Source organism: Natator depressus, chromosome 1, assembly GCF_965152275.1.
Source record: "Natator depressus isolate rNatDep1 chromosome 1, rNatDep2.hap1, whole genome shotgun sequence".
In the NCBI taxonomy this organism is placed as follows: Eukaryota; Metazoa; Chordata; order Testudines; family Cheloniidae; genus Natator; species Natator depressus.
Genome location: NC_134234.1, coordinates 255,674,147 through 255,700,784, shown reverse-complemented (window position 1 = coordinate 255,700,784; position 26,638 = coordinate 255,674,147). Strand labels below are relative to the sequence as shown.

The following is a 26,638-nucleotide window of genomic DNA, read 5'->3' as shown; positions in this document are numbered from 1 at the left end:
GTGGAAGAGGAGCCCTCGAGGTCAGGCAGGCCTCTGGGTAAAGGAAGTGGGAGCAAGGACTCAGATCCTTTCACTAGCCCATTTCACAGGGGTTATTTATAAGCCAGGAAAGTTCCCCACAATAACAGGACCATTCCCCCGCTTACATACAGCAAAAATGAGAATACAAGAAACCATAAAGCAACAGCAAACTGACTTACGTGCTAACGGCACAGGGGAGACTGCATCAGACAACATTAACACAATAAGAGAAAAGGCACAAATGTGAAAGCAGCAGTCAAACCAAATTAAAACATAAGAACAGTGCACAATTAGAGAGTGGGAAACCAAAAAACCTTCATAGGAGGGAAGATTGGAAAAGCTGTGGAAGATGTGGCAAAACACCAAGCCACAGATGACAACAGTGTAAAGAGGCAGAATGTAGGAGATACCATAAAATGAGACATTTTGCAATAGCATGCACCTCACCAAGAGCAGTGGAACAATCCAAGAGGGAGCGTTATCATCAGTTGACAATGAGTTCATATTTCTAGGGACTATATCCTCAACAGAACATACAAACTTTGTTATGCAAGCATGACTCTAAACAGCTGAAACCTTAAATTTAAAATTGATACTGGGGCAGCAATCACTGCAATTCCAAAAGAAGATTATAACTGATCCAGGGATGGAGATCTGCAAAGACAAAATAAGAATCTCCGTGGGGCTAGTAACACTGCATTTCAGAGTAGCAGCCGTGTTAATCTGTATTCGCAAAAAGAAAAGGAGTACTTCTGGCACCTTGGAGACTAACCAATTTATTTGAGCATAAGCTTTCGTGAGCTACAGCTCACTTCATCGGATGCATAAAGTGGAAAATAAAGTGAGGAGATTTATATACACACAGACCATGAAAAAATGGGTGTTTATCATACACATTGTAAGGAGAGTGATCACTTAAGATGAGCTATTACCAGCAGGAGAGAGGGGTGGGGGGACAGAAAACCTTTTGAAGCGATAATGAAGGTGGGCCATTTCCATTGGATGTCTGTGGCCAGTTCCTTGGGAAACTGGAGAAAGGACAGAAATTTCTTCAACAAATATATGTAATACATGGACTGACAATTCCCCTACTAGGATTGCCAGCAATACAAGGAATACAGCTAGTAGACAAACTGGAATGCATTAATGGCAGAAAGCAAACTATACAGGAGATGTATCCACAAATCTTCACAAGGCTAGGAAAGCTGTCAGGGGGGCACAAAATAAAATTGACACCAGCAGCAACTCCCTTTGCTCTCAAAGCTCCAGGTCACATCCCTAAACTCTTGTTAGGGAAAGTTAAAGAAGAATGAAAGAGACTGGAACATAGGGTATGTCTACACTACGGAATAAGGTCGAATTTATAGAAGTCGGTTTTTTAGAAATCGGTTTTATATATTCGAGTGTGTGTGTCCCCACAGAAGTGCATTAAGTGCATTAACTCGGCGGAGTGCTTCCACAGTACCAAGGCTAGAGTCAACTTCCGGAGCGTTGCACTGTGGGTAGCTATCCCACAGTTCCCGCAGTCTCCGCTGCCCATTGGAATTCTGGGTTGAGATCCCAATGCCTGATGGGGCTGAAACATTGTCGCGGGTGGTTCTGGGTACATATCGTCAGTCCCCCCCTTCCCTCCCTCCCTCCGTGAAAGCAAGGGCAGACAATTGTTTCGCGCCTTTTTTCCTGAGTTACCTGTGCGGACGCCATACCACGGCAAGCATGGAGCCCGCTCAGGTAACCGTCACCGTATGTCTCCTGGGTGCTGGCAGACGCAGCACGGCATTGCTACACAGTAGCAGCAACCCATTGCCTTGTGGCAGCAGACGGTACAATACGACTGGTAGCCGTCCTCGTCATGTCCGAGGTACTCCTGGTCGCCTGTGTGAGGTCGATCAGGAGCGCCTGGGCAGACATGGGCGCAGGGACTAAATTTTTAGTGACTTGACCAGGTCATTCTCTTTAGTCCGGCAGTCAGTCCTATTGAACCGTCTTATGGTGAGCAGGCAGGCAATATGTCCTTCTGCACCGTCTGCTGCCAGCCAAAGATGTAAAAGATAGATGGAGTGGATCAAAACAAGAAATAGACCAGATTTGTTTTGTACTCATTTGCCTCCTCCCCTGTCTAGGGGAATCATTCCTCTAGGTCACACTGCAGTCACTCACAGAGAAGGTGCAGCGAGGTAGATCTAGCCATGTATCAATCAGAGGCCAGGCTAACCTCCTTGTTCCAATAAGAACAATAACTTAGGTGCACCATTTCTTATTGGAACCCTCCGTGAAGTCAACCCTGTAAGCCGTGTCCTCAGTCGCCCCTCCCTGCGTCAGAGCAACGGCAAACAATCGTGCATCTGAGTTGAGAGTGCTGTCCAGAGCAGCCCAATGGAGCACTCTGATTGGGCTAAAACATTGTCGCGGGTGGTTCCGGGTACATATTGTCCGGCCCCCGTTCCCTCCCTCCCTCTGTGAAGGCAAGGGCAGACAATCGTTTCGCGCCTTTTTTCCTGAGTTACCTGTGCGGACGCCATACCACCACAAGCATGGAGCCCGCTCAGGTAACCGTCACCGTATGTCTCCTGGGTGCTGGCAGACGCGGTACGGCATTGCTACACAGTAGCAGCAACCCATTGCCTTCTGGCAGCAGATGGTGCAGTATGACTGGTAGCCGTCCTCGTCATGTCCGAGGTGCTCCTGGCCACGTCGGCTGGGAGCGCCTGGGCAGACATGGGCGCAGGGACTAAATTTTTGGTGACTTGACCAGGTCATTCTCTTTAGTGATGCAGTCAGTCGTATTGAACCGTCTAATGGTGAGCAGGCAGGCAATACGGATTGCTAGCAGTCGTATTGTACCATCTTCTCCCGGGCAGGCAAGAGATGACGATGGCTAGCAATCGTATTGTACCATCTTCTGCCGGGCAGGCAAGAGATGACGATGGCTAGCAATCGTACTGTGCCATCTTCTGCCAGGCAGGCAAGAGATGAGGATGGCTAGCAGTCGTACTGTACCATCTTCTGCCGAGCAGCCATGAGATGTGGATGGCTTGCAGTCCTTCTGCACCGTCTGCTGCCAGCCAAAGATGTAAAAGATAGATGGAGTGGATCAAAACAAGAAATAGACCAGATTTGTTTTGTACTCATTTGCCTCCTCCCCTGTCTAGGGGACTCATTCCTCTAGGTCACACTGCAGTCACTCACAGAGAAGGTGCTGCGAGGTAGATCTAGCCATGTATCAATCAGAGGCCAGGCTAACCTCCTTGTTCCAATAAGAACAATAACTTAGGTGCACCATTTCTTATTGGAACCCTCCGTGAAGTCCTGCCTGAACTACTCCTTGATGTAAAGCCACCCCCTTTGTGGATTTTAGCCTCCTGAAGCCAACCCTGTAAGCCGTGTCGTCAGTCGCCCCTCCCTCCATCAGAGCAACGGCAGACAATCATTCCGCGCCTTTTTTCTGTGCGGACGCCATACCAAGGCAAGCATGGAGTCCACTCAGCTCACTTTGGCAATTAGGAGCACATTAAACACCACACGCATTATCCAGCAGTATATGCAGCACCAGAACCTGGCAAAGCGCTACCGGGCGAGGAGGCGACGTCAGCGCGGTCACGTGAGTGATCAGGACATGGACACAGATTTCTCTGAAAGCATGGGCCCTGCCAATGCATGCATAATGGTGCTAATGGGGCAGGTTCATGCTGTGGAACGCCGATTCTGGGCTCGGGAAACAAGTACAGACTGGTGGGACCGCATAGTGTTGCAGGTCTGGGACGATTCCCAGTGGCTGCGAAACTTTCGCATGCGTAAGGGCACTTTCATGGAACTTTGTGACTTGCTTTCCCCCGTCCTGAAGCGCATGAATACCAAGATGAGAGCAGCCCTCACAGTTGAGAAGCGAGTGGCGATAGCCCTGTGGAAGCTTGCAACGCCAGACAGCTACCGGTCAGTTGGGAATCAATTTGGAGTGGGCAAATTTACTGTGGGGGCTGCTGTGATGCAAGTAGCCCACGCAATCAAAGATCTGCTGATATCAAGGGTAGTGACCTTGGGAAATGTGCAGGTCATAGTGGATGGCTTTGCTGCAGTGGGATTCCCTAACTGTGGTGGGGCCATAGACGGAACCCATATCCCTATCTTGGCACCGGAGCACCAAGCCGGCGAGTACATAAACCGCAAGGGGTACTTTTCAATAGTGCTGCAAGCTCTGGTGGATCACAAGGGACGTTTCACCAACATCAACGTGGGATGGCCGGGAAAGGTACATGACGCTCGCATCTTCAGGAACTCTGGTCTGTTTCAAAAGCTTCAAGAAGGGACTTTATTCCCAGACCAGAAAATAACTGTTGGTGATGTTGAAATGCCTATATGTATCCTTGGGGACCCAGCCTACCCCTTAATGCCATGGCTCATGAAGCCATACACAGGCAGCCTGGACAGCAGTCAGGAGCTGTTCAACTACAGGCTGAGCAAGTGCAGAATGGTGGTAGAATGTGCATTTGGACGTTTAAAGGCGCGCTGGCGCAGTTTACTGACTCGGTTAGACCTCAGCGAAACCAATATTCCCACTGTTATTACTGCTTGCTGTGTGCTCCACAATATCTGTGAGAGTAAGGGGGAGACGTTTATGGCGGGGTGGGAGGTTGAGGCAAATCGCCTGGCTGCTGGTTATGCGCAGCCAGACACCAGGGCGGTTAGAAGAGCACAGGAGGGTGCGGTACGCATCAGAGAGGCTTTGAAAACCAGTTTCATGACTGGCCAGGCTACGGTGTGAAAGTTCTGTTTGTTTCTCCTTGATGAAACCCCCCGCCCCTTGGTTCACTCTACTTCCTTGTAAGCTAACCACCCTCCCCTCCTCCCTTTGATCACCTCTTGCAGAGGCAATAAAGTCATTGTTGCTTCACATTCATGCATTCTTTATTCATTCATCACACAAATAGGGGGATGACTACCAAGGTAGCCCAGGAGGGGTGGTGGAGGAGGGAAGGAAAATGCCACACAGCACTTTAAAAGTTTACAACTTTAAAATTTATTGAATGACAGCCTTCTTTTTTTGGGGCAATCCTCTGTGGTGGAGTGGCTGGTTGGCCGGTGGCCACCCCACCGCGTTCTTGGGCCTCTGGGTGTGGAGGCTATGGAACTTGGGGAGGAGGGCGGTTGGTTACACAGGGGCTGTAGTGGCAGTCTGTGCTCCAGCTGCCTTTGCTGCAGCTCAACCATACACTGGAGCATACTGGTTTGGTCCTCCAGCAGCCTCAGTATTGAATCCTGCCTCTTCTCATCACGCTGTCGCCACATTCGAGCTTCAGCCCTCTCTTCAGCCCGCCACTTACTCTTCAGCCCGCCACTTACTCTCTTCAGCCCGCCACCTCTCCTCCTGGTCATTTTGTGCTTTCCTGCAGTCTGACATTATTTGCCTCCACGCATTCGTCTGTGCTCTGTCAGTGTGGGAGGACAGCATGAGCTCGGAGAACATTTCATCTCGAGTGCGTTTTTTTTTCTTTCTAATCTTCACTAGCCTCTGGGAAGGAGAAGATCCTGTGATCATTGAAACACATGCAGCTGGTGGAGAAAAGAAAAGGGACAGCGGTATTTAAAAAGACACATTTTATAAAACACTGGCTACACTCTTTCAGGGTAAACCTTGCTGTTAACATTACATACATAGCACATGTGCTTTCGTTACAAGGTCGCATTTTGCCTCCCCCCACCGCGTGGCTACCCCCTCAACCCTCCCCCCTCCCTGTGGCTAACAGCGGGGAACATTTCTGTTCAGCCGCAGGCAAACAGCCCAGCAGGAATGGGCTCCTCTGAGTGTCCCCTGAAGAAAAGCACCCTATTTCAACCAGGTGACCATGGATTATATCTCACTCTCCTGAGGATAACACACGAACGGATGTTGCTTGAACGCCAGCAAACATACACTGCAATGCTTTGTTGTACAATGATTCCCGAGTACGTGTTACTGGCCTGGAGTGGTAAAGTGTCCTACCATGAAGGACGCAATAAGTCTGCCCTCCCCAGAAACCTTTTGCAAAGGCTTTGGGAGTATATCCAGGAGAGCCGCGAATGCCAGGGCAAAGTAATCCTTTCACATGCTTGCTTTTAAACCATGTATAGTATTTTAAAAGGTACACTCACCGGAGGTCCCTTCTCCGCCTGCTGGGTCCAGGAGGCAGCCTTGGGTGGGTTCAGGGGGTACTGGCTCCAGGTCCAGGGTGAGAAACAGTTCCTGGCTGTCGGGAAAACCGGTTTCTCCGCTTGCTTGCTGTGAGCTATCTACAACCTCGTCATCATCATCATCTTCTTCGTCCCCAAAACCTGCTTCCGTATTGCCTCCATCTCCATTGAAGGAGTCAAACAACACGGCTGGGGTAGTGGTGGCTGAACCCCCTAAAATGGCATGCAGCTCATCATAGAAGTGGCATGTTTGGGGCTCTGACCCGGAGCGGCCGTTCACCTCTCTGGTTTTCTGGTAGGCTTGCCTCAGCTCCTTCAGTTTCACGCGGTACTGCTTCGGGTCCCTGTTATGGCCTCTGTCCTTCATGCCCTGGGAGATCTTGACAAAGGTTTTGGCATTTCGAAAACTGGAACGGAGTTCTGATAGCACGGATTCCTCTCCCCATACAGCGATCAGATCCCGTACCTCCCGTTCGGTCCATGCTGGAGCTCTTTTGCGATTCTGAGACTCCATCATGGTCACCTCTGCTGATGAGCTCTGCATGGTCACCTGCAGCTTGCCACGCTGGCCAAACAGGAAATGAGATTCAAAAGTTCGCGGTTCTTTTCCTGTCTACCTGGCCAGTGCATCTGAGTTGAGAATGCTGTCCAGAGCGGTCAAAATGGAGCACTCTGGGATAGCTCCCAGAGGCCAATACCGTCGAATTGTGTCCACAGTACCCCAAATTCGACCCGGCAAGGCCGATTTAAGCGCTAATCCACTTGTCAGGGGTGGAGTAAGGAAATCGATTTTAAGAGCCCTTTAAGTCGAAATAAAGGGCTTCATCGTGTGGACGGGTGCAGGTTTACATCGATTTAATGCTGCTAAATTCGACCTAAAGTCCTAGTGTAGACCAGGGCATAGAGGGTTTATTTCCCAGATAGAAGAACCCATTGACTGGAGTCCAGGGATGATTGTAGTACCAAAGCCCAATGACAAAATCCAGATTTGTGTGGAACTCACACAAATTAATAAAAGCATGTGCAGAGAGAGATACTTGCTTCCTTCAGTTAACCAGAAATTAACTCAGTTATCAGAAGCCAAAGTCTTCTCAAAGTTAGATGCTACAGCAGGCTTCTGGCAAATCCCCCTTGCTAAGAATTAATACATTCATCACCCCATTTGAAAGGTACTGTTTTGGTCATCTTCCTTTTGCCATATCTTCAGCACCACATCTTCAGCACTAGAACATTTCCAGAAGAAACTCTTTCAGATCATTTCAGGTTTGCCTGGCACCCTTTGCCATGCAGATGATGGGTTAGTATACGGCAGAGATAAAAATGAACATGATGAGCAACTACATGCAGTTCTGAGATGCTTTCAACAAGCTGGCCTCACTCTGAAATGAGAAATGTGAACATGGAAAGAAGCAGATACGACACATCATTAGCAAATGGAATTCAGCTGAATTCAGACAAACTGATGGCATTACTCGCTTTACCTGAACCTACAGACGTTTTTGCTATAAGAAGATTCCTGGGCATGATTAGTCATTTTGGGAAATTCTTACCAGATTTAGCTCATCTAAAAAAACCCTTAAAAGATCTCCTTAATGGTCAAAATATCTGGATTTGGGGAAGCTGCAACAAAATGCACGTAGTAAAATAAAAGAACTATAGGCATCTCCACCTGTTTTGGCACAATATTCGGTAAACTACCCAACAACTGTAGCAGCAGTGTATGTTCATAGCGGTTAGAAACAGTGCTGACATAAAAGCAGACAAAAGGTGACCACAGACTGGCTCCTTCATACAATCATAGAATATCAGGGTTAGAAGGGCCCTCAGGAGGTCATCTAGTCCAACCCCCTGCTCAAAGCAGGACCAATCCCCAATTTTTGCCCCAGATCCCTAAATGGCCCCCTCAAGGATTGAACTCACAACCCTGGGTTTAGCAGGCCAATGCTCAAACTACTGAGCTCTCCCGCCCCCCCCAAAAAACTTCTCTTCACCCCAGATGGGGCTTGAACCCATAATCCCTGTTTTAGGAGGGCAATGCCTTATCCATTAGGCTACTGGGGCTGCCTCATTTCAAGAAGCCTCACAGAAACCAAGCAACTGTAGGCCCAAATGGAAAGGGAAGCTCTAGCAGTCATGTGGGCCTGTGAACAGCTCAGTGCATATCTGTTTTGCCTGAATTTTAACACAGAAACAGACCACAAGCCCTTAATAGCACTATTGGTTCAAAACCATTGGATGACCTTTCACCTAGGATTCAAAGATTTTGACTATGGCTAATGTGATTTTCTTGCAACATACATACTAGGGAACGCACTCATAGCAGCGGACACTCTATCTAGAGTCCCAGTTGAGTAGCCACCAACAGAAGAGGTTTCAGAGAAAGATGTCAAAGTCTACATTGACCGTGTTCTGGCAGCAATTGCAGCATCTGCCAGCTGACTTCAGCAAATTAGAGATGAACAACTAAAGAATCAGACTTGCCAGAAAATGACTCAATGTTGCCAAAGAGAGTGGAGATAAAGCAGTCAACTTCCAACAGATCTGTTATCATACTGACAGGACTGAAATGACTTTCACATGGCCAAGGGCCTGTTTCTCAAAGGCCAGTTCATTCTTATCCCTGCAGTACTTCAGAAACAGATACTCTCCACAATCCACAAGGTATGCCAAGGTATAATCAAGTGCAGGGCACAAGCACAGCAACCTGTATGGTGGCCCAGTCTGAGTAGGCAAATTCCTTGGGACCTTAGTAGAGGACTGCAATATATGTAACAAGAGGAAGAAAAAAAAAAAAAAACAATTGCCAGAACCATTACTTTTTACAAAGCTACCTGACAGACCTTGGAGGTGGGTAGCCACAGATGTTTTTCTGGAAAGGACACATATACATTATTGTAGTTGATTACTTCTCCAGATATATTTGACTTGGCTATAGGTACGCAGACTTCATCAGCAAAGGTCACACAGAAACTAAAGTCAATATATGTAAGTCATGGAGTTCCTGAAATCCTCATATCTGATAATGACCCTCAATTTACCTCTGAAACATTCCCAGAATTTCACAGGACTTTGATTTTGAACATGAGACTAGTAGTCCACATTACCCCCAGAGCCAACAGGGGGAGGTGGAAGGAGCAGTGCAGACAGAGGCGGATTAAGGTCTCCTGGGGCCAGGGCCAGAGCAAGTGGAGTGGTCCCAGCACTGAACCATGGACCTGCCTCACCCCTTCTGCCTGCAGCCCTGCCCATGGCCCCATCCTATTCTGCCCCTTCCCCCGCAGCCCTGCCCCTGTTTCCCCAGGGCCCCTGGGCACATGCCCCATGGGCCCATTGGATAATCTGCCAGTGAGTGTAGACTACAAAATGTTCTGAAAAATCAGTGGACTCATATAAAGCATTCCTGGCATATCAGTCAACACCACTTGCATCTAGACTATCTCCAGCAGAATTTCTCACGGGAAGATGACTAAGGATGCCTTTATCTGTGGCACAAATACAACTTAAACCTAAGTAGACCAACCTGCAGGAATTTTGAAAATAGGTTGCCAAAATAAAAATTCAGCAGCAACAAAACATCAATGTTCAGCACAGAACAAAAGCGCTACCGAACAAAAGCACTACCTTTTGAGCTAGGGAACAAAGTTTGGCTCAAAAGCTCTCAGATATCTGGAACTGTTCTGAACTCCTCAATCTCCCACATCCTAACTAGTGAAAACTCCAAACCCAGTGAAGAGAGGATCTGGGACCTGCTGGCACAGGTGCCAACTTTCCAAAGTGCTTGGGGGTGCTCGACCCCTGGCTCTGCCCCAGGCCCCGCCCCCACTCCATCACTTCCCCCAGGGCCTCACCACCTCCCCACCTCTTTCTGACTCTGCTCCACCCCTGCCCTGCCTCTGCCCACCCAGTTCCGCCCATCCCCTGAGCATGCTCCTCCCCCCCGGAAGCCTCCTGAATGCTGTGAAACAGCTGACTGAGGCTGGCAGGCGGGCAGGAAGCACAGGGAGGGAGGGGGACGCACTCATCCGCAGGGTCCACCGGTGGGCAGGAGGCGCTGGGGGCTGGGGAGAGCTGATGGGGGGCTACCGATGGGTGCTCAGCACCCACCATTTTTTCCGTATGGGTGCTCCAGCCCCAGAGCACCCACGGAGTCAGCTCCCCAGCCCCAGAGCACCCACGGAGTCGGCGCCTATGCCTGCTGGTACTTTGTCAGGAAGTGAGCCCCCTCCACAGGGAATGCCATGCACAAACTCAACAGAAGTGAGAACACATCTGGAAGATTGATCAAAACCCCCTTAAAGACCTGATCTTTAGAATACTGTTCAAGACTATTTAAAGGGGAACATAGAAGTTTAAATAGTTTTAAGGAACTGAAGTTTATTTTGAACTGCTGTGTGTATACACATTGGTTTATAATTTAGGTTTTAATCTTATAGAGTACCTGGTCCTTCACCAGGTACCAGAGGGGACCAGGATGTGTAGAAGCAGGGATCTTAATAAGTGGGGGAACTTCGTGGTTAGGGAATTCTCCATTTGCTGCTTAAAGCATGGCTCTCTATGTTTATATCCTCCTACTACAGAAATAGCACCACAAAGAGGTGAAGTGACTTGCCTAAAATCACACAGCAGGTCTATTCTGTTCTCCATAGGATTTTTATATTGTGCTTATCACTGTAGTATCTGAGCACCTTCCAGTAGCACATTACTAACATTTGTTATGTGGTGGTTGTTCTCTCATCCTTTCCCCAGGGGGAGAAGTGTGTCCCGTGGAATGTTTTGGAAGGGTTTTTTAAATAGTAACATACCACAGGCACTGACTTTTCAAAGTGCCGGGGGTTCTCGACCCCCAGCTCCACCCCAGGCCCTGCCCCCACTCCATCCCTTTCCCCCAAGGCCCCACCGCTGCTCCACCCCCACCCCGCCTCTTCCCGCCCAGTTCTGCTCCCTCCCCCAAGAGCGCTGCATCCTCGCTCCTTCCTCCCGCCCCCAGAATGCAAACAGCTGTGCGCAGTGGGCAGGAGGCACTGGGGGGTAGCGGGGGGAGATGCTGATCCGCAGGGCCCGCCAGTGGTCAGGAGGCACTGGAGGCAGTGGGGAGAGCTGATAGGAGGGCTGCCGGTGCGCGCACACACACGCACACACACACACAGAGCTATGTGTTTATATTCGAGAAGGTAAGGTCAAAGAAATGCACCTTGCCCTTTGAGCAGAAGGCGATGAGGTTTGTGATGGCCCTCAGAGTTCATTCCATTCTTGAACTGACCCCCGAGAAAACTCTGTCTCATGCACAGACAAACTTTACCCTTGTGGTAGAGATTCCATTGTGCCAGAGAAGCAAAGCTGTCAACCATGGTCTTCATCCTGTAACTTTAGATTGTCTTTTAGATATCCTGGGCACAGGCCGTGGAACACCTTGAAGATAAATTCTGAGACCTTGAACTCGATATTCTCTGAGAAGCCAGGGTAGAGAGCAGGGGACAGGTGTGATGTGCTCACAGTTGCCCGTGTTGCTGAGGTGATGCACTGCAATGTTCTATACTAGTTGGAGTTTCCTGAGAGCTGAAGGCTTCATGCCCAGATACATCACATTATTGTAGCCTAGCTGAGAGGTGACAAAAGCGTGAACAGCTGAGGTCAGATCATCGTGCGCCAGGATAGAATGCATCTCCTAGCCCAATGGAGATGGTAGAAAGCATTACTTCCACATGCTCATCAGGGGCAGAGCTGGGAACAGAGCCCAGGTCTCCTGGCTTCCAGTCCAGTGCACTATCCACCTACTGCACTGCATTTCCTCATTTAAAGTCTCTTCTTAAATAGTAAAAAAGAACCCTACCCTGCTCTACACCCCACAGAGCTCAGCAGTGCTGCTCTTGGGCTTTCAGATGGAATGAGAACTGCTGGAGGGGAAAGACAGGGGTGAGGCACTCCATCCCCATCTGCTTGATCCCCCTCCCTATCATCTTCCAATTATGAGAGGAACACACTGCATGGGCCCTCTGCCCCTTCAAACAAGGGCAGTTCATCTCCTAGAAGGGGGTAGAACCTATGGCAGGGAGGATCGGGAGCGCAATGCCTCTCGCTCCCCCAGCTCCTCTTACACAGCTTGGGAGTAGAGGAGCTCCGGGCTCAGCGGGCTCCCCAGAGAAAACTGGCCTAGGCCCCACCCTTCAACCTCAGCCGTCTAGTCAGCGCCAAATAGAGACCCATCGGGAACAGCGAGCGAAGGCCCGGGAAATATCTCACATTCATGATCCGCTGGGCGGGAGGAGGGACCCGGCAAGGCGCGCGCCCGCGGAAGGGGGTGGGGGGGCTCGCGCGCGCCTGGGAAAATGTTGCGCAGATTCTAAAATGGAACGTTGTCGGCGGCGTGATTGAGCGCGAGGGGGTGTGTGAGCGTGAGTAAGACAGGGACCAGCGGCAGTAGTCACCACCGCACCCGCCGCCTTCTTGCAGCCGGTCCCCCCGCAGCGGTACGGGGAGCAGCCGCCTCCTCCTTCCCCCTGCATGGAGCTCTCTGCTATCGGGGAGCAGGTTTTTGCGGTGGAGAGTATCAGGAAGAAGCGCATAAGGAAGGTGAGGAGGGGGCGGGGGGCACCAGCATCTATTCCCCACCTCGCCCTCCCCTGCTGCAGGCAGGGGGGGCTCCAGAGCCTACTGCCTGTAATCGCTCCCATTCGTGCACCACGCTGCAGGGAAGGAGGGCAGGGGCCCTGCTCCCCTGTCTTGCCTCTCGTACATATTCTGTGCTGTAGGGAGCGTGGTGGACACTAGGATCGCCCCATGCTGCAGGCATCGGGTATGGGGGCATCAGTATGTACCCCACCCATGCTGCATGCGGGGGGGGGCGTGGTGATGGGTACTAGCAGCATGCTGCGGGCAGGGGGCGTGAAGGGGATCATTGTCAAGCCCCAGTGCTGCAGGGCATGGGTATGTTTTTCTGTCACCATGTTACAAGTAGAGCTGTATGGTGCGGGTCACCATCACCTACTCCTCCGACGTCCCATAGAGAGGACAGGTACCATTTCCATACATGCGTCTCTGCATGCTGTTCCTTTCGGGGGTGGAGAGAAAAATAGCTAGATGCGAGGCTTGTAAGGGAAAGAGGATCCATGACTGTTCTTCTTCCCCTTTTCCACCTCCCACAACGATGTCATCTTTTTCTTTTACCACCTCCCCTTAAATGAGTAATGACCTGGTCAAGAATAGGCCACCTTGCCAAATTTCCTGACCTCCCCTTCCTGACTTTTCATGCCTGTAGATGCAAGTCTTTTTAAGTGTGGCTTATATCTTCAATTCCTTGAGGATCTTAATTTGTAGTAAGGGTTCATTTCTTTTTGGAAAAATGTGGGTGTGGGGAGAGAGGCACAGATGGACATGGAAGAGATGGCTACATGTTTAACCTCTCACCTCGGCTACCTTAGACAAGTCATTTTTGAACCATGTCCTGACTCTTGGGTGCTGAGCTATACTTGTGGTTTGAATGGACACTTCTGTAGATGATGGGGTGTTTGAAAAAGTGCAATGAATGCAGAATTTGTTTTGAAATGCTGATGTGGGACTCTAGGATGGATCATTGTATAAGAAAGCATGGCTTTGTGCTTAAATGATAGAAGCGGGAGTTGAAAGAGCTGGGTTCCTACTTCTGACACTGACTCTTTTGGTAACCTTGGGCAAGTTATTTTGCCCCCCCCCCTTTTTTTAAATTGCCACTAATTTTATGTACTGGTTTTGAATGCTTGGGGGCTCTGAATTTTTTCAGGGGTGCTGAGCTCCCATTGACTTGAATTGGAATTGTGGGTACTCAGCACTTCTGAAATTCATGCCAAGATGTGTCAGATTGGGCACCCAAAATCAATGGACACTCCTGAAAATGTTGGTCTTGAATTTAGTGACTGGTTTCACAGCTGTAAAATGAGGATGGAGAGGGTATTAACCACCTTATGGGATATTGTGAGGATTAACCCATAAACATCTGCGAAGTGTCTTGAGAGCCTTCAGTGGAAGGCATCTTATAAGGCAGTATTTTTTTTTCACATATTTGAAAGCTGAACCCCCCCACCCCCCTTCAAAAAAATGAAATCAATTCCATGATCTCCCTTCCTTCTACAACCCATTGTGTATGTTAAGTGTATCTTAATTTGTATATTTTCAATGCCCTGCCTCCATAAGTATGTGTGTACACACCACACTTCAGGCAAATTTAAGGGTAAAGTGATGCTGTTATTTATTATTACTCAAATATGATATCAGTTGTACACATACTCAGGGCTCTTGAACTGATTTCCATACTCTCCCATTTCTTCCATCTCCCCCTATATAGTGAACAACTAAGTGGATACCTTTAAATTCAGCTTTGAATTGCTGTTTGTTCAGGTCAGAACCTTGAGTGGCTTGGATGGAGGGGGACAGTGTTTGGGTAAAGCATGTAGCAACTGGAAGGGGACATGCCAAAGAGGCATTTCATAGCTTCTAAAATTTTGTATTTCTTTTGGCTTCTTATAACTAGCCCCTCAGACACTTGTTCCATTCCTGGCATGAGTCTTCCTTCCATCATGTTCATGCATGCGGACTTGTTGTAGGGATGCTCATGAGTTGTGGAGCTGTGCATATGCAGTATGCCTGTTGGAGGGTTGCTGGGGCTCCGCCTTCTAGTACATTACTCACTTTTGAAGCACCTGCAGAGCTGTGTTCCCTGGTTGATAGTAGGGTCATTTGAGAGCACTAGGAATACGTGTGCGTTTGCTTGTGAAACCTATGGATTTATGTTTGATGAAGAAAAGGCTTAATTTTTTTTAAAGGTGGTGATGGGGAGCAAGCTCTTCAGTGCGCGCTGTTGCCAGTGCAGAACAAAGGGCATTCTCTTGACACAGTTTCTCCTCTTCCTGTAGTACCCATTTTGGGTTGCAGGGCTTACCTCTTCTTTTTGTTTCCCTCTCTCTAGGGTAAAGTAGAATACCTGGTGAAGTGGAAAGGATGGCCCCCAAAGTAAGTATCTCCTCCCTCCACCCCGCTTGTCAGTAATGGCTTTGGCTGTATTTCTGCTCCCCATGTTATTAACGTATGTTCTCTTGTGCCTTGCTCCAAAAAAGACAAGACAGCCCCAAACAAAGTCTATGTACCCACATTCCTGACTGACTTAATGACTGGTGAGGCTGAAGCGTGGGCCCATATCCGTCAGTTGCCTGTCTCTTTTCTTTCCATTATCCTTTCCCCTCTGTAACTGTTCACTTGCTAACTACTTCCAGTCCATCCATCTTACACAGGAAAACTCCAAGGGAAACCCAGGTGCTAGGGTTTTAAGTGTTACATTCAGTAGGAGGTATTCTTCCTTCCAGGTCAATACTGAGAAGACCCCCCCCCCAACATATTATTAGAGGGTGGGTTGCCTCTAGAAGTGCTTCCTTTTGGATAAGACACAAATTGTGAGCATTATCTTTTATCATTAAAGATTTCCTTTCATGAGAGAAGAGGCACTGACTCAGATTTACTGGTCACAGTCCTCTGTGTTGCCTTTTGAGGATTCCCACTATTTTCCATTGGTTAGGGTATATTTCTGTTCCTGTCCTAAATTATTTTAGTAGTTAGTTTAGTCTTCCCCAGAAGTGGCTGCATTTCAATTGGGAGTGACTTTTTTGGCAAGGAACAATCTGTAAAATGCTGTAAGATGAAAGGCATTATGTAAAATTATTACTGTGTGAACTGCCTGCCTAAAAGGACTATGGACATCTGTCTTCACTCGTCTAAAAAGTTTAAACATCCCCAAATGCCCTGTCTCACCCCCCAACCTCCACTTCCCAGGTGTGCGTGTGCGCGTATACAGTCCCTATCTCTCTGGTTGGTGTGGGAAGAGAGATTTTCTTCCTGGCTATAAATTCTGTGATCAATTTAACCCTGTGCACTTGAGTACCAATCTCTATAGTGCAGTTTAGCACCAAAGCCATTTTCTGTGGACCTGCTGACTTTAGAGTTAACTTCAGCTTTTTGTATTCAGGCATTCAGGTTGGTAGCATGTCTGCACTGCTAGAAGCACAGAAATTTGGTGTTTGTCCCCTGTTACTTTCCACAAGTGCAGTCACTCCAGTGGTGCCTATTTCACTTCTGCTTGATCATTAGTCAGCAGGAATGGGTGGACTGAGTTTGGTCTAATAGCTCTTCTGAAGGACAGTGCAGCAGTTACCTCCTTTTGCCTTTTTCTTCCTTCCTTCCTTTCCCCCAGACCTTGAGATCCGCAACGAAACAAAATCCTAGCATGGGCATTTGAACCCTCACAGGCTCCTGGCTCATAGGCGAGAGGATTCCTTGTTTTGCTGCCATGACACCTCAAAACATAAAAATATCAAACCATGTTGATTGGTATCACATTTTTGAAACCTGTTCTCTCCAGAGCTAGCATTGCTTGAAACCTAAATGCTTCAGTTGTTAACTCTCTTCCTTCCTTTTATCAGTCTCTGTCTTGATCTCTGAATGCTCTGTACATGCAGAGGTGTACAGCATACTTAGGTGTTTACATCCTAGCCTTCCAGCACATCCCGTCTCCCCCTACCCATCTTGGTTTTCTCTTCGTGTGTGTGTGTGTGTGTGTGTGTGTTGCCATTTCTGATCTCCTTTACTCGTTATTCAATTACTCCCACTGTGGTGTTGATGGAAAGGGGTAAAGGGTCGGGTACAAGTAGTGCATTTGCTTCTTTCCTGTGCATTCCACATACTCTTCTCAAATTTCCCTCATTAATTTGCCACACCTATCAAATCACTGGGCTGTGCTGCTGCAGGCAGGGACTGGAAGGGTTACAGATCTGACTCAGCCACAAGCTTGTTTACAACTTGTGTTTGAGGTAGGGGGAGGGGGGAAGGAAGATCATGTGATCTGTGTTTTCCAGAGTGTGTGCTCTCTCTGCAGTTCTGCTGCTGCAGCCTGGACTCTGTGTGTGTGTGTGTGGGGCGCAAATTGCACCATGTTGGTTTTTTTTTTTTTTTTTTTATATGCAGTGTTTTGCCACTGCAGTGAGCAGGGAGCTGAGCTGCAGAGGAAAAGGAAATACCCATCAGGTTTTTTGTAACAAATCCCCCTCTTCCTCTGCCATCAGAAAAGGAATCATCTGGCTGATTTTTTCCCTCCCTCCCTCTGTAAAAAATGAACGCCAAAATCTCTGGAAGGGAGAGAAAGGAACCTTCTTCTGCACAAATAACATCTTGACTTTGACAGCCTGTGGATGCCGAGACTGCTGCAGGAGGCTTGGGTGAAAAGATGGGGGAGAGTTGGTGATGGTGGAGTGAGAAGGGAGGGAAGAGTCAGTTAACAGGGAATGGTGAAGGCCTGTCTGTTCTTAACCCTGTGCTCTGTCCATAACCTTCTGGAATAAAGCACATCTTAGAATTCCTGGGTTTCATACCTGTCCTTCTCCCTTGTTGAGGAATCTACATTAGGGGAGATTCCCGAGGATGAGTCTAGAAACCCTGTCTTGGTACTCTCTTCTGCCTCAGAAGTGAATGTTCCAGAACCACACGCACAATGTACACCTCTTCATCCAAAAACCAGACCGTTCTGTAATAATTTGGCTTGCTGCTCTGCTTCAGAGATGTTTGTACAAACACCACTGCCCTGCTTGTGGTTTTTGGTACCACTTCTCTCTCCCCTTCAGGAATGTATGAGTTTGTGTGCCCCACTGCATGGGTGTTAGACCTTTTTAGTCCAGAAAATAAATCACTCTGGAACATTTTGTTCTAGAGCTATATTCTTCTCCCTGGTGGGATGGGCATTCCAGACGTATACCACCCCCAGTCCCAGTCAAACATGACCTTTGCGAGTGGTAACCCTTCCAGAATTGTTCTCTGGCATTTAGCTCTTCCATGTTCTAGCTCTTCTCTGAAAGCAGTTTTTAAGGACTTCCCCATACAGCGTTTCACTGATACCACACCTAACCCCTAGTTCCTGTCTCAGCTGCAGGGAGGAAGATGGGTTGATGACCTTTCTGCTCTGCAGCTCTGCAAGGCTAGCTTCTGTTTTCTGGGTGCCGAATTCGGAAGCACTATTTCCAGTCCTCCCCCCTCATAACACCTGGCTTATGTTAGATGGTTTCTGTGCTGGTGAAAACAATATGCATGCATCCCTTTTTTCTTATCCCAGTCTAGAACTGGTGTATAAAAGCTAATTGATCAGCGTCTTGTCACCTGTAGGAGGAGTTAGGTGCATAAGAAATAGCAAAAAGGTCTGAAGGCTCACAGTCAACTTACTTTAGGCCCCAAATCTAGGTGTGTGTTTTTGTTTTTGTTTTGTTTTTTAAATCGGCATCTGTGATGAAAAATCCATTCAGCTGTTATAATCCTTTCATCTTCAATAATCCGAGATTGTTTCTTCACCTGTGTTGTTAACTTATTAATATTTCTGCTTAGGACTCTATTAATCTCGAGTGTCCTGTTTTCTTGAAAATCCCATCCAGCCGGGCCCATTGCCTTAGTGGTTAGTGCTCTGCCAAGGGGGAGAGCTGGATTTGCTCCCCGAGTTGGGAGCAGCACTGCAGAGTAGATTTGCTCAGCCTTCAGTGGTGGGAGTAGTTTATGATGCTCCTGCTGACTTTAAGAGAGGTTTTGAGGGGGCCTGTGGTGGGAAGCTCTCTCTATTCTCTTACAAAGAATGGATGATGTAGGGTTTAGACTGATTCAGGGGGGTGTATGTACACGTGAAAATGGGTGATGGGAAGTCCCCAAAGCTCTAAAAGTGGTGTGGCTGATCCCTGACCTCCCACTGAGGAGTGATCTATGCATGGGAGGCAGGTTCCAGGGCTTCAGCAATGCCAGTAGCAGCCCTTGCAGAGAAGATGTTTCACTGAAGCCTTTTTAAAATATATTCATTTTTATTTCTTCAGATACAGCACATGGGAGCCGGAGGATCACATCTTGGATCCTCGCCTGGTAGTGGCTTATGAAGAGAAGTAAGAGGGCTCGCTTTTCCAACCCCCCCCCGAGGCAAACTTAAAATAAAAAAGTCCTGTATGCATAGAATGGGCATAGCATGGGCAGCAGGGGCATAAGCATCTCTTCTGTCCTGCCAATACGCCTGAATCGCCATCAAGGGTGACCACCTCTTGGAACGTCTGGTTCATTCTCCATGGCTTATTCAGCCCTGGGACTCTGCTGAGACTGGCAAGAAAGAAGTCCGTGCCAGTCATGGCGGTTTTTTGAGAAGGACACTTCTCCTCTCATTGCCCAAACGCTGCTGGAGAGCTATTGTGAATAACTTCCAGTCGCTGCCACCTGGGCTGGGTATAAACAGGTGACCTAGAGGCACCATATCCCAACCTAGATCAACTGAGCTGTGACGTTTCTTTCCCAACAAGGTTTTTACTCCCACAAGAAGCAGCTCTGGGGTTTTCTCCTCGCTCATGATGCTGGCCTGCGGGGTTTGGTGAAGGAATTAAGGGAACTAGCTAGATACGGAGAGTGGAAGCCCTAGTTGGGCCTTGAGCTGTGTTGTTCTGTATTGTAGTTTGTCATCTTGTGTCTCACATTTTTTCCTTACAGGGAAGAGAGAGACCGTGCATCAGGATACAGGAAGAGAGGGCCTAAACCGAAGCGCCTCTTATTACAGGTAACCTTTCACTCTTCCTGGCGTGTCCTCTCCCATCCTTAGCCCCTTTGGTACTGCGTCTATGGATCTTCCAGGGTGGAGCTGACTTTCTGTTTGCAATGGTATATCCTCTGACTGTCTGTACTAGGAAGAAAGGTGGTGGGTTTCAAACATAATAGCTAACACGCTTTAAAATCCTAGTGTAGACAGGGCAAGCTGCAGTTTTAACCCACTTAGTGGGTTGAAATGAACCCAAGGCATTCCCATCGAGGGCGTGCCTATACTCCCAGGCTGGATATGCAAACTTGTGTTGGCAGGGCTCACGCTAGCACACGAAAAGTAACAGTGTGGACGTTGCAGCAGTGGCAGAAACTGGCTAGCGCGTGTTAAAACTAGAGTGTACCCTGTGTATGCAAGGATTGTACAATGTGTCAGCTGGCATGTTCAACATCTCTTGTTCTAATGTGCACATGTCCCCTTTCTTTGCTGCTTAAGGCTCTGAGAGGGCACTGAGAGCATCCCTCTGCTGGAGATTATCCCTACATGAGGGATGGAGGAGGTTTGGGCAGCACTTGGATATTATGTCTTGTAAACAGCTCTCCAGTGAAGCTTGTGCCTCCGTGTTAATGTTTATTTTCAGCAAAACTTAAACCATGCTCACGCTCAGATGGAGCTGGCCTGTAGAGGGTCGTTGTGGCAGTGGAGGAATCAGATTAGGGCAGGTGGGTTCCACTGTGCAGAAGGGATGGCTGTAGGTGCCCTGCAGGGCAATTAGGGCCAGGTAAGTACCTAAACAATTAGATTTCTGCCATAAAAGAGATGCTACCTGTTTATGTGCTCACTGGATTCACCCTGTGAGAGACCTTAGAGGACAGACAAAAGATGGGAGGGGAAATGGAGGCACAGAGGGGTGAAGTGACTTATCCAAGGTCATTTAGAAGACACAAGAGTAGAACCAGGTTTCCTGACACCTAGACCAGTGCCTAGGGATGGACCAGGCTGTCTCGAGACTATTCTGTACAGCATCGGTTCTCAAACTTCATTGCACCATGACCCCCTTCTGACAAGAATAATTACTGCATGACCTCAGGATCAGGGTCTGAAGACCGAGCCCTGCCACCCTGGGTGGTGGGGGCCAAAGCTGAAGCCCAAGGGCTTCTGCCATGGGCAGGGGGCATGTAACCTTAGCCCTGAGAGGTGGGGCTTGGGCTTCAGACTTGCTGTTTGCGACCCACTTTGGGGTCCCGACCTACAGTTTACTGTACCTGCTGTACAGTAACAGCTCTTGCTGTTGGGACTGTTGACTTGATGCATTCATCTCAAGCTTTCCCTCTGCTCAGTGACCTTGCTGTACAACTGTCTCCTCCCTAGGCATTTAGGCACCTGTAGACAGTTATTCCCCTTCCTCTTAGCATGGTTCTGTCTCTGCAAGGGCATTGAAACACACAGGTGCTTTAGTTCTGTTACTCTGGGATGACTGGCTTTTCTCCGCTTCCATTCTTCGCTCCGCTTCCATTCACAGAGGCTTTATGGTATGGACCTGAGGAGTGCCCACAAGGGAAAGGAGAAGCTCTGTTTCTCTCTATCACGGCGATTTGGAGGAGGAAGCAATCTGGCAGGGGCCAAGCCAGGACAGACAGAGCTATCTGAAAAGAGTGGGGGAGGCGTCCTACCATTCCCACTCCGGAAGCAGCGCAAGAACCAGAAATATCTCCGGCTGTCGCGGAAGAAGTTTCCACGCATGTCAAGCCTGGAGAGCCGTAACCACAGGCGTGAGTTCTTCTTGAAGGAGTCAGTGGCACTAGAAACTAGGCAGACTCCCAATGACTGGGATGCGACGCAGCATGCTAGCAAAGAAGGTAAGGCCAGGGACCCCATTTGACTGTGAATTCAGGGGCATGAGCGTGATGCTGTCTGATTTTGTTTACTGGACACACACTCTTCCTCCTTGCCTACTGCATCCTGGGAGTGTGGTTTTGGGTCAGCTCTTTACAATGTGTGCAAAGACTATAATTGGCAAGGTTGTCCCCAAACACCTCTGCAAGTTGTCTGGATGAATAACTCGGTTAATCTATCAGTCTGCTTCTGTGGTGTTGCCACCTATGTGTTCTTATATTGGTGACCATCATCATAGTATCAGAGTGCATGTGAAAGCTAGTGCTGCTTCTCCTCCCCACTGCTTCTCCAGAGGGATGACATGGCTGTCTGTTGCAGTAAGAAACTGTGTCTTGTCATGTTCCAGCATATAGTCCTTCCCCACACCCTGATAAAGGGAATCTTAAAAGGGATAAATTCGCATACTCATCATCCTCTAGCAGTGCCACTTTGAGGCATGTGTGCAAATGTCAGTGGGAACCCTGCCCTCCTCTCTTCCACCCAAAATCCCTTTACATTAATATTGTGCTAAATCACCAGCTTTGAGGGTGGGGTGCAAAGGTCACTGGAATTTCATCAAATGTCACAAGCTAAGTAGGGCAGTAAGTGGATGGCAGACCACCAGGCAAACCCCGGAAGCTGTAGGGCGGGCTCATGGCATCTCAGGAGTCATATCCTTCAGATTCAGTAGCAAACCTCATTACCCCTGCATAGTTTGAGCTTCTGAAGGTGCAGTTTTCCTGTCGAGATGTAAAATCAATGTCATGGCACTCCTGGTAGGAGCAAGGTGTTACCCAAGTTAGAATTAGGTTGGGCCATGGGGCTAATTAGATTCTGGCGATCTAAACTTTCCCTTCTAGTTTCAATTGGAGAAAGTACTCAACTTCCCCTCCACGACTGTCCTGTAGCACCACCAATGCAGAATGGCTGTCGTGCTGCATATTGATGGTGGGTGATGTGATCCCTAGCTGTGCAGTCTGTAAAGCAGTTTGGGATCTGAAGGATGAAAGGTGCTAGAGAAATGTAAAACTATTTTTCTATTCTCCCCTCGACGTGTGCACATTCGGAATTCCGGTTAGTGTCTGGGTGAATGGACTCTTTCCGAGGTGAGAGTAGAGACACCTCAGATATCTGAGACAGAAGCCAGGAAATGCCCAGTTAAGGGGTCCACATTCCATACCCAGGTGGGACAACAGGGTGCAGTACAGGTAAAGTAATAGAGAGGGGATGTTTCCCTCCCCTCTCCATATATTTTTGTGGCTCTCTTTGGGTGCGGGTTTGTTCAATCTGTTCTTGAGTTTTTTACACTGTGGGGAAGTGGAAGTGGGGGGTATTTGGGTCCCTCACTTTGAGTGGTAGAGATTAGGAGCTTCAAGGGAGAGTAGATGTTTTTAGCTTCCTCCCCTCGGTGGGGAGGAGCAAAGAGGAAGACTCTTGTACCCTTTGGACCCCCAAAGGAGTGGCATTGATGGGCTTTGGAGAGAGTCACATCCAGCCCTTCCCTTGGCTGGATTTGGAGGTACAATGGAGGAAAATCCTCAGTTTGTTAGGGCCCCCTTAGGCCCAGGGAACATGGGGTATCGGGGATGAGCTTGAAAAAAATGAGTTCTGATTGTTTGTTTTTTATTTTGGTTGGTTGGTTGGGGTGGGGGCTGAATTTACACTACAGTGAACACGTGCACTAACCAGGAGACCTAGTGGGCTGAGATCCAGTTTCCAGATATTTCCCCTAAAGTGGGATATTTTGACTCCCATTTGGAAAGAGGGTGGGGAATGTATAATGAAAATGCTGATGGACCTGTAAGCATGGTGGTGCTGTTGGGGGCTGTTGTTGTATCAGCCTGCACAGTTGATTGTGTGTCTGTCGTTCTTCTTGCCGCTCCCCCTTCTTTCCCTCACCTTTCAATGTCCCATTATTATCTTCCCACCTCTTCCCTGTGCCCCTTACTTCCTGTGTGGGAGGGTTAGACACCTACAGTGCCTTGGAGCATGTGCAAACTTGGCACAGGTTGATGTCACCCACCCATAGCCAGCAAGGGTGCTCCTCTTCTGTTAGCCCTTCATTCTTTTTCTAACGTGCTCTTATCCACCTCCCCCTCTGCAGTAGGCATGGATGCAGTTGATGGCAGCCTCCCCTGGATCCCCACCTTGTCCCCCAGCGAAGTGACAGTGACAGACATCACGGCGAACTCCATTACCGTGACCTTCAGAGAAGCACAAGTGGCCGAGGGCTTCTTCCGAGACCGAAGCGTGCAGTTCTGAATCTCCATTTTTAATGTTCCTAGTCAGATTCTTTTGGGGGTGGGGTGATTATTTCACTCTTTAAAAATATCCAAAATGTTTCTTTTAAAAAATGTTTACAGAGGAGGGTTTTTTTTGTTTTTTTTACTGAAATCTCATTGATTTTTCATTTTCCCCCTTCAGATATGCAAAAACAAAAGGCAATGTACGCGGTGCCCGTGTTTTTGTTTGTTATACTTGTCTGTTGTTGCTTTGTCCATCTGAGAAACTGATACCCCTTTCCTTGGCAAAGACTCCCCTGGCAGGGCATTTTGAGAACCTTTTTTCTCTATGTATTTCCTTTACTCTGTTAGTTCTGACAGCTGCATTTAGGGTGAGAGAGGACACGGAGATGGAGAAGGGGTTGGACCTATTGCTTGCTTCCCTGATTTGCAGTTGTTGTCCCTTGGGTAAAGATGCTTCCTCTGGACATCACCCTCCCCATCTTCCTCCTCCCGCCCAGCTAATGCAGTGAGATGTAATGGACCCGATCACTTTAGGTAACTCAAGTCTGTTACAAGCTTCCTCCCTTCCAAATGTTTTATCTGTGGCGGTATTGCAGGTAATCTGTTTGTTTGCCTGGGAAGGTAGGAAACTCCATGGCAAATAATGAACGGGACTGACGGTTACAGTGTGATTCCATGAAGAGTGAAGGGATGTCTTCCTTGTCTGCATGATCCATTTATCCTGTAACACATAGCTTTGTAATCTCCTAGCTGTGGTATATTAGCTACACATGCTCACTTTAGATTTCTGAGCCTTTTAATAAAGGCATCACTGTAACTTAATTGCCCTTTAGGAGGATAACTGTATATATTAACATAGTGGTACTCATTTTTCTCTATCCAGAGACCTTCCCAGAACTCTTCTCTCTGACCAGAACCCTTCTATGATCTAGAAATATGGGAAGAGAAAGGTGTTTATATGTAACCCCCCACCCCACCCCCTGGGGGATGAGGATTCCCCCCAGGCTGAGAACCCCTGTACTAAAAGATTTACCAAACCCAGACTGTATATAAATATTGTCCTGAAAATGCTTTACTAAGTCAGTGAAAAGGGTGGCTCTCTTCTTGGGAAGAAGGGCTTATAGAGGGATTGAAACATTGCCTGGCAGTGCTGGAAAACCGCAGATAACGGCAGAGGCCAGTGCATGAGAAGTAAGCAGTGAAACTGGACTTTAGCTGGTCAGTTTCCACTTTTAGGTAGTCTTTTTTGCTCTCTGATCAAATTTAAAGGGCAAAAGTGAATAGCATAAGGGCTGGGAGGAGTCTACTAGACTTCTAACATTTTTTAACTTTTAATTTATCCTCTAAAGTGATAAGGACTCTTGGACTGAGTGTCCTACTTTATATTTTCCCTCCTCAACTTACTGTATCTGTGACCTCATCCTTATTTGTTCCCTTTACCAGGGGAGTTTCCCTTTTGAGGGTTTAAAAAGCTTTGCCAAGGAAAGCCATCTGCAGTTCTATAGACTGCACCTGATCTTGCACTTAAAAACGCCTGGAGATTTGTGCTGGATTCTACCTGTGACATTTTGGGGTTTCTAAGAATTGCTGTATCTTCAAAGTTGATGTTTAGCATCTGTTCTTGCATGCTCACTCTCTTCCTTCTTTATTTTAAACTTAAAAATCTTTCTCTCTGTGGAAAACAAGAAGGGAAAGCTAGGGCCTTGGGGGGGAATTGTGGGGCAATGTGATACAGTGCAGCCTTGACTCTTTCTTCATTTACTCCCCTCCTTTAATTCCTTCCTTCCCTCCAAAAAAAAAAAAGACTTCATCTGCTGGTTTTGTGCTATCTGAAGCTACTTTCATACAGAGCTGAAGCTAAGTGTTAGTGTAAATCCTAAATGCTGTTTCTCTGCAGCTCTTCCCCTGGAGGGCTTAGCTCCTGCAGAACTTCAGAGTTCTGCAACGCTGATGCTTTGGATCCTGCAAACACTTGCTTTTTACAAAGGTTTTGGACTGCCCCTAAGCTTGCTTTAAATGCACATTTTACCTCTAATAAGCTCTAGCTGCTTACAGGATACTAAGATTCACCCTCCATTGTCTGAACTAGACTGCCTTCCATCAGGTCATGGTACTTGCGGGATGGATTGACACGCCCTATATTTCGGGTGTCTCGGTGCAAATATTTTTGTCCCTCAAAATAAACACAAAGTGGGGGATGCAGGAGACTGCCCCAGCTCCAAGTTTTAATGAGTGGTGAATTTTGAGAGGAGGGGTAGGGGGTGAAACCTGAGTTGATTTTTTTTTTTTTTTTTTAAGTGGTGGGAGTAGGTGTTAGATGAGAAGAGGGAGTGCTGAATCCTTTAAAAAAAAAAAATAGAAACAGTGCAACCTGTGGGATAAACATAGACTCAGGACAAAGTTTGTCAATCGTGGTTGCCTAGAGTTAGGTTTCTAAATACATATATAGTCACCTACATAGAAGTGTCCTCTTTCCCCATCCCTTCCCTCAAAAAAAGAGTGCTGAGCACCTGCATCTTTTACTGACTTCCCTGAGAGTTGTAAGTGCTCAGAATGTCTGAAAATCAGGGTGACTTTGATCCAGGTGACTCTAGATTTAGAAGATTAATCCTAGGCACCTGAGTTTGAAGAACTTACTTCCCAACTCATTGTTCCAAACCTTTGTAGGATCTGGAAGAGAGGCTTTAACTTTTATTTTTTTTTTTATATGTGGGTACGGCCTTCTATGCACTTTCCCCAGTTTAGTCCAGAAATACTGCAAGAAAAA

At 47.9% G+C, this 26,638-nt stretch overlaps 2 protein-coding genes and 1 long non-coding RNA gene across 5 annotated transcripts in view; 1 reads left to right on the top strand and 2 right to left on the bottom strand.

The window, feature by feature from the left end:
• LOC141986040 (uncharacterized) overlaps positions 1 to 12,329 on the bottom strand; it is a 36,177-nt gene extending 23,848 nt beyond the window's left edge. Inside the window, exon 1 of one of the 2 annotated variants that reach the window (XR_012639112.1) lies at positions 11,381 to 12,329. This is a non-coding gene — a long non-coding RNA (uncharacterized LOC141986040). The remainder of the gene's footprint in view (positions 1 to 11,380) is intronic. The other variant, XR_012639111.1, reaches the window with a different exon arrangement.
• Positions 5,337 to 6,949, bottom strand: LOC141986032 (uncharacterized). Its single transcript, XM_074950199.1, has 2 exons — positions 6,151 to 6,949; positions 5,337 to 5,571 (listed from the first exon to the last, which is right to left on the bottom strand). The coding sequence occupies exons 1-2, from the start codon at positions 6,731 to 6,733 to the stop codon at positions 5,339 to 5,341; spliced, it is 816 nt and encodes a 271-aa protein (XP_074806300.1). The 5' UTR covers positions 6,734 to 6,949; the 3' UTR covers positions 5,337 to 5,338.
• Positions 12,330 to 12,466: 137 nt separating the features above from the next.
• Positions 12,467 to 26,179, top strand: CBX7 (chromobox 7). Of its 2 annotated transcripts, none has more exons than XM_074941588.1 (6): positions 12,467 to 12,759; positions 15,128 to 15,171; positions 19,050 to 19,115; positions 19,705 to 19,771; positions 21,273 to 21,609; positions 23,730 to 26,179. In XM_074941588.1, exons 1-6 carry the CDS (start codon positions 12,691 to 12,693, stop codon positions 23,885 to 23,887), a joined length of 741 nt encoding a protein of 246 aa, XP_074797689.1. In that variant the 5' UTR covers positions 12,467 to 12,690; the 3' UTR covers positions 23,888 to 26,179. The 2 variants fall into 2 exon arrangements, with proteins under 2 accessions (XP_074797689.1, XP_074797690.1); XM_074941589.1 differs by lacking the exon at positions 23,730 to 26,179 and adding an exon at positions 22,705 to 23,345 and having other exon boundaries at positions 12,468 to 12,759.
• Positions 26,180 to 26,638: the final 459 nt, after the last annotated feature.

Excerpts from the sequence above, each read along its gene's own strand:
- LOC141986032 (XM_074950199.1), bottom strand. The coding sequence starts at position 6,733 with ATGCAGAGCTCATCAGCAGAGGTGACCATGATGGAGTCTCAGAATCGC. Across the intron at positions 5,572-6,150 it reads AGGCGGAGAAGGGACCTCCG|CTGCATGTGTTTCAATGATC; the intron begins GTGAGTGTACCT and ends TTTCTCCACCAG.
- CBX7 (XM_074941588.1), top strand. The coding sequence starts at position 12,691 with ATGGAGCTCTCTGCTATCGGGGAGCAGGTTTTTGCGGTGGAGAGTATC. Across the intron at positions 15,172-19,049 it reads TGGAAAGGATGGCCCCCAAA|ATACAGCACATGGGAGCCGG; the intron begins GTAAGTATCTCC and ends TTATTTCTTCAG. Across the intron at positions 19,772-21,272 it reads CGAAGCGCCTCTTATTACAG|AGGCTTTATGGTATGGACCT; the intron begins GTAACCTTTCAC and ends TTCCATTCACAG.